The sequence below is a fragment of the Panthera onca genome, chromosome D2 (genome assembly GCF_046562875.1).
Source record: "Panthera onca isolate mPanOnc1 chromosome D2, mPanOnc1 haplotype 2, whole genome shotgun sequence".
NCBI classification, from domain to species: Eukaryota; Metazoa; Chordata; class Mammalia; order Carnivora; family Felidae; genus Panthera; species Panthera onca.
This window is the reverse complement of record NC_138349.1, coordinates 39,506,956-39,517,759: the sequence shown is the minus strand read 5'-3', so window position 1 is coordinate 39,517,759 and position 10,804 is coordinate 39,506,956. Positions and strand designations below refer to the sequence as shown.

The window sequence follows — 10,804 nt, the reverse complement described above, 5'->3', positions numbered from 1 at the left end:
TTAAAAAACATTCCTATATGACATTTGAAGTCACCACTGTAGAATATTAAACACGTTAATTTAACCTGCGATTTAAACTCCTGGAACTTCTAACCACCCGCCCTCCCAATCCCCCCATCTTTCATCATTGCTTTGGTTTTATGCTTTATTTCCCTTTTTATTTTTCAATATAATCGTGGTTTCTCAATAAGATCCTTGGAATTCTTTTTTCTGCTTTAGATCCAGAGATTTCTGAGCCCATCATCACCACCACCACAACCACCACCACCACCATGACCACAGATATGTAGATCACACTGCTAAATCCTTAACAATTTTAAAATTGCATTACTCATATTAACTTACTCAATCCTCATCTTATTTCACAGATAAGAAAACAAAGGCACAGTTTTTACTTTTTTTGAAGGGGGAGATCATTTGCTTATTTCCAGGGAACAAATTGTCAAGAATTTAACTAGGACATGGTGTATGAAAAGCAAATTCGCGGATTCCTTGTCTCCCTAAATGTTAATAATTTATTTTAGCATTTTGCTGAAAGCTGGTTACAAGGTTCTACACTGAAAATCATTCCTTCAAAACTTAAAAGCCTTATCTTACTTCAAGCAATATCAAAAGTTGAAAAAGAAGTTGATATATGGATTTCCATAACCTTTCATAGAAGTGTTTTATTTATTTTTTAATCTGGAAAGATGTTTTAGGATTTCTTTATGTTTCGTGTTTGTAAATTTTATAGTGTCATGCCTAGATTCAAAAAATTTTAATTTATTGAGTTGTTCACACAGGCATTGGGATATTGTCCTCTTTGTGTAATTAATAATTTATTCTCCCCTTTTTTTCTGTGTTCTCTCTTCCAAATCCATAATAAACAGAAGTTCAGCATTCTGGACTAAATTACTTTCCCCACAAGTTTTCTAACTCTTTTTCTCTCTGTATTTTACTTTCTGAAACTTCTCCATTTATTGTTCTGCCCACAATGTGGATGATTCTTTTCTTTCAGCTATTACATTTTTTAATTTATAAAAACGTATTTTCTTTTGTTGTTTACCCATTCTTTATCAAAACTTAATGAAGTTTTTAGGATGCAATATTATCTTGGAGCACCCTGTGCTGGATTTTGTTTTTCATTTTCTTTTTTTTTGTGGGGGAAGAGGTTGCTGCAATCATTTCCACTCTCCTGGATCCTACTGTCTAGATCACAGCACCTGGCCCCCTGGGAACTATATTTTAGAGAATCCCTGGCCAGAAGGGTCCAGGTTGAATCCCACTAATGAAAGGCATTGTGTGATAGCTGGAAGGGAGAGGGAAAGCAGAGCCGTTATTGTTCCCCTAGAAGTGGGTTGCTGTGTGGTCCACAAAGAAAATACTATCAAAGAATCGAAGGCTAGAGAACACTGTGTGCTTGTGGCAAAACATTTAATAAAACTGTAGATTCTGACTAATGTGAAAGCCACTCATATCCCCACCGACGCCAAAGTGATCTTACTTATGCAAATCTGACCATGCCTTAGCAGCATTTTAACAGGAATGGGTCCCCTATTGCCCTCAGGATAAGTAATAATAGCACCCATGTGCCTTCATATTTTGGTCCCTGAAAGTCTATTTCCATTCAAGTACAAAAACTATGCACGTGGTGTTTGCCATCACTTACAATTTAGACTCCATGTATGCCTTCAGCTCATCCTTTTCTATTTCTTTTTCATCACACCATCACGGTAAGCATACTGAAGCATGATTTTATAGCTGCATGCTTCACAAATGCTGTTGACCAACTTGAAATGCCCTCCATTTTCATTGTCCAGATGGAAAACTTGTGTCTTTGAAAATCACCTTTTTCTATAAAGTCTCCAAAGTACATGCGGACACCAACAAAACAAAACAAAACAAAACACCCACAGCAAACTATTAAAAAAATGGGTAGGGAGACTGAATAGACATTTTCCCAAAGAGGACATATAAATAGCCAACAGGTACGTGAGAAGATGCTCACTATCACTAATGAAAATGGAAACATCACTAAGGGAAATACAAATAAAACCACAGTGAAATACCACCTCATACTTCCTTGGATGAGTATTACAGAAAAAAACCCACAAAGAATAAGAAGTGTTAGCAAGGATGTGGACACATAGGAACTCTGGTCTGCTATTACTGAAAATGTAAATTGGTGTAGCCACTCCGGTAGACAATATAGTATTTCCTGAAAATTTTCAAAATAGAATTACCATTTGATCCAGCAATCCCACCTCTGTGTATATCACCAAAGGAAGGGAAATATAGAATTCAAAGAGCTATCTGTACTCTGATGTTCATGTAACATTTTTCCCAATAGCTAAGATGTGGAAATAATCTAAAAGTCCATGTGAAGAAGAATGGACAAAGAAAATGTGAGTTTCTGGTCTTCACTTTTCTTTTTGTCAAGCTCACCCTTTAAGCATAGTACACCTGTAGGGATGAGCACTGGGTGTTGTATGGAAACCAATTTGACAACAAATTATATTTTTTAAAAAAGCATAATCTATCTCAAGGTAATATAAAGTACATTACGTTAGTTTAAGTATAATAAATTATTATCAAATCCTGACTAAAACCTTGGGGAGGCTCACAGTCTTTGCAGTAGTTTGGCCACAATTCCTTTACTTATTCCTGCATTGCTGAACCTCAGCCATTTCAATACGCTCTTGAATAGTTCAGCTCTGAATACTTCCATGTTTCCGCAGCATCTCGATGAGTATTCTCAAGTGGACCCTAGGTTCTGTGGCTCAATCTAATATTTATGGAGAAGTTTATTTCAGTGTTTTTGTAAGTTGACCAGGTAGTTGAAGGCAGCACCAGGCTTCTTCAATGCAAATGATTCCTTGTCTACTATAGTCCCTTTGTTATCCACTCCCACTGCCACTTCTGTAAGCCATCATTCTCTTTCTTCCAATTCCTATAACAGTCTGTACCCAGTTTTCCACTCTTACCTTGGCTTTTCCAAACTCTTTTTTAATACAGTTTCTACAGCTAATCATACGTGGTTTTTGGGGGCATGTTTCGTATTTCTTCATTGTCAATAAGATGAAATATGAAATTTGTAATAATACCATCAAGGCCATGTATGATCTAATCACGGTGTAGAATGTGTTTCATAACATGTATTTGAGATGATCTAACCACAGTGTTTGGGCTAATGTCAAAAAATGGTCTTAATCTTTTTAGAGATGTTTCTTATGAAATAAATAAAGGACACATACTAGCTGGAAAGTAGGCCTGATGAGCACAAGAATTTGAGGATTGAGGTAATGGAAACGTTGGTTTTAAGATAGGTTATCAATCAGAACATAACCTTATAGTTGACAACAGAGGTCAAACAGGAAAAAAGGCTTAGTTTGTTTTTTTATTAGTAATATGAAGTAGATAAGCAAATAACTCACATTCTGTAAACTTGACTCTTTGGAAGAAATTATAGAAATATGAAATAAGTGCTCCCTTTCTCTGATAAAGATAAGCTTTCAGATAAGAATCAGTCATAATTATACATTATGATTCTGAAAGACTGGAGATAGAATACATAATTTAGGCAACAGGAGCATTGGTAAGCTGTTGGCTGTGTGGTTATTCCTTTCCTTAGAGAATGCTCTAAGCCTGAGATCAGTTCTGTTACTCTCCAGCATGGGATTGATACATGCATATGTAGTTAAGCTAAGAGCCAAGAACAGCATTTAAGAGCATATGTGATTCAAACCATATATATTCAAAGGTGGAGGTTACTATGCCCCTTATTTCCTTGGACTAAGCATGGAGGGAATGTGGACCCAAGCATTGGTACTATTTCTGTCATTTCCTTCATAACCACAATGTAATATTGAAACTTATATCATTTTAATTATCTAAGTGCCCTTTGTAAACACTAATACTTGCTGAGCCATGTTTATGACTAGAGAAGAGAGAAATTACTAAATTTATGACATTTCAACCACATGGCTTATTTCAGAGGGAAGAATCAAAATTCAGCAAAGGATTTTGCAATTAATAAATTGTCATCGAAATGTGGAATATTTGCGAGAAGATTGTTATGCATATCAAGGTAAAGTGTGGACTTCCTTTTATTAATATGAAATTTATTGTCAAGTTGGTTTCCATACAGTACCCAGTGGTCATCCCAACAGGTGCTCTCCTCAATGCCCATCACCCACTTTCCCCTCCTTCCCCCCCCCCCCCATCAACCCTCAGTTTATTCTCAGTTTTTAAGAGTCTCTTATGGTTTGCCTCCTTCCCTCTCTGTAACTATTTTTCCCCCTTCCCCTCCCCCATGGTCTTCTGTTAAGTTTCTCAGGATCCACATAAGAGTGAAAACATATGGTATCTGTCTTCTTCTGTATGACTTATTTCACTTAACATAACACTCTCCAGTTCCCTCCACATTGCTATAAAAAGACTTCCAAAAAAAGATTTTGTGTGTGTTTGTGTGTGTGTGTGTGTGTGTGTGTGTGTGTGTGTGATTTGATGAGTTTATTTCTTATACAATCTTCACCACAACTGTAGCTCCCTGCTGTCACAACAGAGCACTATTAAATACCATTGACCACATCCCTTGTGCTGTACCTTTCATTCCCTTGAATTATTCATTCCATAACTATATCACCCACTCCCCTGCCCCCATTTGCCCATTCCCCACCCCCTCCCTTCTGGCAACCATCAATTTGTTCTCCATATTTATGGGTCTGTTAATACTTTTTGTTTACTTATATGTTTGTTGAGATTTCACATATAAGTGAAATCATGGTGTTTGCTTTCTCCACTTCTGTCACTTAGCATGATTCCCCCTAGCTTTATCCACGTTGTTACAATGGCAAAATCTCATCCTTTTTTGTGGTTGAGTCATATTCCATTACACACATAAAATCACACCTTTATCCATTCACCTTTCGATGGACACTTGGGTTGCTCCCATACCTTGGCTATTATAAATAATGCTGTAATAAACAGGGGTGTGAGCTCAACAATGTTTTTAACTTTGTTGTAATTTAACAGATTTCCATTTTGTTCGGGATGTGCAGAAATCAAGTGTGGTTGCCAGAATGCTACACTAGGACCCTGTGGACTGCTACATTGGCCAGAATGAAGACAAATGTTTTTCTGAACCATTCCACTCCAAGGCCATGTGATTTTATTTTTGTCTTGATATTTTCATTCTGCACATTGTCTCTCTCAGAGCCTGGTGGACCTGCTTATTCCGCAGAGTGTAGATGACAGGGTTCAACAGCGGGGTCACCACCGTATGCACAAGGGCAGCCTCCCTGTTGGAGTCCAGCCTGTTCCTTTGCTTTGGTTTCACGTATATAAAGACACAGCTGCTGTATATCAGGGAGAGGACTATGAAGTGAGAGGAGCAGGTGGAGAAAGCTTTCTGTCGCTCCTTGGCTGATGGGAGTCGCACAACTGTGACTACTATGTTGCTGTATGCAATGATGGTTATGATAAGGGATGTCAAAATGATAAACAAAGCAATGACAAAGGCCAACATTTCAACAAACCTGGTATTAGAACAGGAGAGATGAATCAGGGAACCAAGATCACAGAAGAAGTGGGGGATGACATTGGGGCCACAGAACGATAACTGGGAAACCTTTACTATCAGACCAGTGATGAGAAGGAAGGCCAAAACACAGCAGGCAGTGACCAAGAGGAAGCAAGTCTTGAGGTTCATGATGGTTGGGTAATGCAGAGGCTTGCAAATGGCCGTGTACCGATCCACAGACATCACTGTTATGAGGAAGAAACCTGTGGCTCCGAGGTATACATACACAAAGGCTTGTATGAAACAGGCAAGAAAGGAAATGGTTTGCCGGCCTAAAAGAAAGATGACCAGCAACTTAGGAATAACAGCACTTATGAAACAACTCTCAAAGAAGGAGAAAATGCTGAGGAAAAAGTACATAGGTGTCTGGAGCCGGGAGTCAGCACAGGTGATGGTGACTATGACAGCATTGCCTGTAATGGATGCCAGGTAGGCCAGCAGGTGCACCAGGAAGAGGACCTTTCCCAGGTGTTGGATGGCAGGAAACCCCTCCAAGGTGAATTCTTGGACGGTGGTCCCGTTCCCCATTTCCATGGGCATCTCTTTCCACAGCATCATCCCTGCTGGTCTTAACCCACAATAAAGACATAAAGGAGGGCAAAGGTTTTAGCGGAGCACATGATTAAGTTATTTGCCTATCCCGGAAGGTGGCTAGGCAGATAGCAAAGTGGTTTACTCAGCTGGTTCTTGAATCAGAAGGACCTGAATTCATTACTAGTTCAACACTGAGTTCTAACCCCTGAGAGATGGGTTGTCTTTGGAAAGGTAGTTAACCGTTATGAACCTCACTTTCACCCTCAGTAAAATGAAGATGACAGGATCTGCTTGTTCATGCTCTTGTGAGAATAAGTAAGATAAAGCATGTAGCTCACTTGCCATATGATGCCAATGTTTCTATGTGTTCTCAATGTCTAATTGTAATGTGATGGTCATTATTATTATGCTGAATAGAACATCATCAGTAGGCAATATTGTTGAAATTTTTTAGTTATAAAACACTTTACTGTTTTTAACAACATTATTTATTTGTAGTAAACATAGCAGTTATGTTAGTAATATTCACTTTGAGCGTCTCTTTTAATATGTAACACATTCTAAGGTCCAAGCTATCATCATCATCATTTGTTGAGGACCTATACTTGTTCTGTGCTGGTCACTGAAATTCACTATTTCTATTACTCTTCACAGTAATGAAGAGCCTCTTCTAAAGAAGCAGAAACGGAGGCTTAGAGAGATCCAGAGAGCTTAGGTCATTTCGCTGGGACTTTAGCCACAATGTCCAAATCCAGAGTACCTGCTTTTTCTAAATGCAGTGACAAAATATTTTAAAATAGAAACAAATCTATAGTTGATGATCTCTCAACCTTAAGTGCAAGATTAGCTTTACTTATCTTGTTTCTCTCCCAGGTTAGTATTACTGATGAGTTACTGACCTGCAGATTGACATGGGGTCAGAGACAATCTACTTTAGCACTAGCAGTTTGTAGAAGAGACTGGAGACCAGAGATGTTTTGGGCTTCTCAACATCATGACATGAACTGTGAATGCAGGATTTACCACCCACCCCGAGTTCATGCTGGGTTGTGAGGGCCGTGGGAGTGACAATAGTTCACAGGATTAATGCACTTAGGAGCATATGCTGGCAACCTATATTCACTCTTGCATGAAAGCTCAGTGAACATTCTTCTCTTTTCAGTCCTCCCAATCAGTGACATCTCTCATGATGGTGTTTGGCTGTAGCATCTCAATTTAAGCTAAAGTTTGGCAGTGTGGAATGTGTCACTCTCACTCACTCTCACTAACTCAAGGTGCGCCTGCTTCTTCCAGTTGACCCCAGAAAGTCCACCATGTCACCATGGTCCCTGAGGCTGTCACACACAGGAGTCACCACATGGTGGGCAGGGCTACCTCCTCTAGCTGCCATTGTATCTCAAGAAAGCAAAGGCTTGCTGTGGGATGAGGGGAAAGGAGAGGAGAAGTAAATGCATTTGTCATAGCTTGTTGTCCCAAAGTGGGGTGAATATGCATCTCTTTGGCCAGTGTTCCGGCTGATAAAGCCTTGTTTGTATAGCCCAGAATGTTTCCTACCACAGCAAGGCTACATGGAAGCCTTGCTCACTGAACCCCCAGAAAGGCGCAGACAGACTAAAACAACCACATTTCGCTGCCCCCAGTTCTGGGCTAGAGCTGGACTCTCGGACTACTTAGGGTTCTGCTGAAAGGTCTGGCTCTGCTCCTCCAAGTGGGTAAAAGCCCACCTAACATGCAACATTGCCGTCCACCTGCTATACCAGTTAATGGGAGTAGGCAGCTGCTTCTTATTTCAACCCTGGGTGCTGCTGAGACAGGGGTCCTTCTGCTGCAGCACTCCATGGTCATGGGCACACCTGCTCCAAGACACCTTCTACTGCACTGTGCTTCTCCATCATATCCTCACCTGTCTGTGTGAGATGCATCCTTCATTTCCTGCATCAACAGTGAGAAACAGCTGACATGCACGTTTGAAGTCCCTCTGATATTTTTGCCACAGGACTGTTTGGTCAGCAGCAGGATGGACCCAGCCAGTGAGCAGAGAGTCCAGGTCCCCAAACCTCATTAGATCCTGAAGAGACAGAGACAGAGACAGAAAGTAAAGGCATGATTGGTGTACTGGGGACAGCTAATTGGTCACTGTTGAAAATAAAGTTTACTGGCTCTACCCTCATATTTATCTTTCCATTGTCAATGGTGACTTTGACTCCCAGATGTCCACTGTTCTCTGCCAATTTTTTCAAGGAAATTATATGACAATTTCCCAAGGGTTTCTAAAACCCCAAGTTGAATGTTGCTACTAATTTGAGGTAAAAGTCCACACTACAATTTTCTCCATGTGGTGTATGCACTGAGGCCAGAGCATAGTTGTTACAAGAATAGATTTTTGGTGAGAAAGAGCTTGATTACACCTGGCTTTCATGAGGCTTTGGGGAGGATACTGGGGAAGGCACCTCTCTTCGTCAATCATTCTCCATGCTTCCACCAACATTATGATTCTCTTCATTACATATTTTCATATGAAGAATATTTTTGTTCTCCCCGATCTCCTTGTAAAAGAAAGCACACAATTTTTTTCCTCTTTAGGGAAGAAAAGGAAGACCTGTGGTTTCTGTAACATCTCTAATCTGGTAGACCCCTCTCTCCTTAAAAAAAATCTGGGAAGTGAATTCCCAGATTCTTGCTAGATGCACATGAAGAAGAGATGTGAGTCTGAGGGTGGAGAAGCTTTATCCATAGGAAGCACCTGCTTGGAAAGCAGCTTCTTCTCCTGGGTTGGGCTGTTGGTGTCAGGAGTGACCTGTTTTTCTGTGGTCTCTGGCCTTCATTGAAATCCAGAGAAGTGGACTAAACTCTCAAAGTGTATTTGAATGCTACCCTGAGGCATATGGTCGATGGAAATTTGTTGTGCCTGAATCTGCCCTCATCATTGTGATCCTACCAGGTCAAGGCAAATATTATAGCAACGTTCAGGAATGTCAACTAGGTCCCACTCTCCCATAAATAGACAAAATCATTTTTATAACATCTGTCCATCTATACACTCTGCTTTAAATCCAGGCAAATCTCTGACCTCATGGTCATATTCTCAGTTGGCCATGAGGAAAAATAAAGAATAATGGGAGATGAGTTACAGAAGCTGGAACGATATGAGACTATACATCCTCGTATTCAGATAAAGTCTCATTGGCAGAGGTTTTAATTTTATTCAGAGTGAGCTTCATGGTGCAAAATTCCTCTCACTCCTAATCGAGCCCCAACGCCAACACGACTATGGGAAGGTGGGAGGAGAGGGGCTGGTATGTGATTTGATAGAAAGGTTTACAAATGGCATACTCAAGGAAATGGACTGAACTAACTATGTAGCATAAGGGATAGTGAGCTGCCATCAAGAAATGTTTCATATTCTCTTCATCTAGTGCCCGTTTTCTGAATAGTGCCTTCATGGCTCTCCAAAACCTACAATTTCTTTATGTTTTTAAATTATACCTTGAGATCTTATTTATCTTGGACATTTTCCAGCATTCCTTGTGCTTTGAGGATTTAGTTATCCAGTTAGAGTAAGGAAAGGGATGAACCTAGAGAATGATTGAGTTGAATTATGTGGGTGGGGTAGAAACAGGTGGAAATTGCTATCTATAAATCTCAGCAGTGAAACTACTTTGTAGGGTTCTGGATCTTCCACTTCTATAACTTTCCTGGTAAGATTTCTTCTACTTGTCCCACATCTGATGTGTGGATGCTCCAGGTGTTGGGGACAACCGTTGGTTCTAGGTGGTGCTTTTAGCACAAGATTCCTAAGTATCTTTATCTCTGTACCTTTCCAGAATGAGATGTGAATGTTATGTTTTGGAAGGTTAACATTTTACACAAAGTATGGAAGAGCCCTCCATAACCTCCTCCCCACTGCAAAAGCAAACTCCTTTGAAATGGGGGGGGGGCAAAGTTCACATTTCTAAGTTCACACCTTTTCCAATTACACTCTTAGAGCTTATTACATGAAATAGTTTTGCTGTTAATGGAGGGGAACTACTTAGAGGAGAAGATGAACAGTGTGCAATGGAGAGAAAACTAATTTATATAATCAATCCCCTTTTATGAAATGGGATTTTTTGGCTGGGCTTAAGACATCATCTGATCAATTAGTATTGTATTGGTTGGTGTCATAAAGTCAGGGTCCAAGATTCCTAAGATTCAGTAAACCAGACTGATCTCTTTTCACACATTTGCCTCTGGGGATGTAAGGGTGATCAGAACCTTTATATAGATACTGGTTTGGGAAAGTGTTCTCACGACTGACAACACAATCAAATTCTGTGTTCTTATCCAGCACTTATCACTGCTTGGAGACAGAGGTCCTAAGAAGAGTTCTCAGGAACCAGAGGAGATAAATTGGAATTCGTCAGCCCCCCAATATGACTGGACTGCTGAGCCTTGGGTGGAGGTATCTATCATCATCTTCCTTAGTTGGGAGGTCAGGCGACTCACAGAGCAGGGCAGGACAGTGGCCAGTGCGGGCATAGTGGGGAAGCCCATGCTCAGATTGACTGAGAGGATACTGCCAGGGTGACATGTGCTGCATCCTCAGAAGGCTGGCTTCTGCCGGCAGTGTGCCTCACCTTGGTGCATCATGTCTGCTACTGGGGAAAGATACATCCAGCCAAAAATAGAGGAGCTGGGTGAGCTCAGCTCTGCTTTCTCCTCATGCCCATC

At 40.4% G+C, this 10,804-nt stretch overlaps 1 protein-coding gene across 1 annotated transcript; it reads right to left on the bottom strand.

Annotated features, from left to right (window-relative positions):
• Window positions 1-5,149: 5,149 nt before the first annotated feature.
• LOC132677320 (olfactory receptor 6C75-like) lies at window positions 5,150-8,157 on the bottom strand. Its single transcript, XM_060629175.2, has 2 exons — window positions 7,998-8,157; window positions 5,150-6,128 (listed from the first exon to the last, which is right to left on the bottom strand). Exons 1-2 carry the CDS (start codon window positions 8,030-8,032, stop codon window positions 5,150-5,152), a joined length of 1,014 nt encoding a protein of 337 aa, XP_060485158.1. The 5' UTR covers window positions 8,033-8,157.
• Between the last annotated feature and the right edge of the window lie 2,647 nt (window positions 8,158-10,804).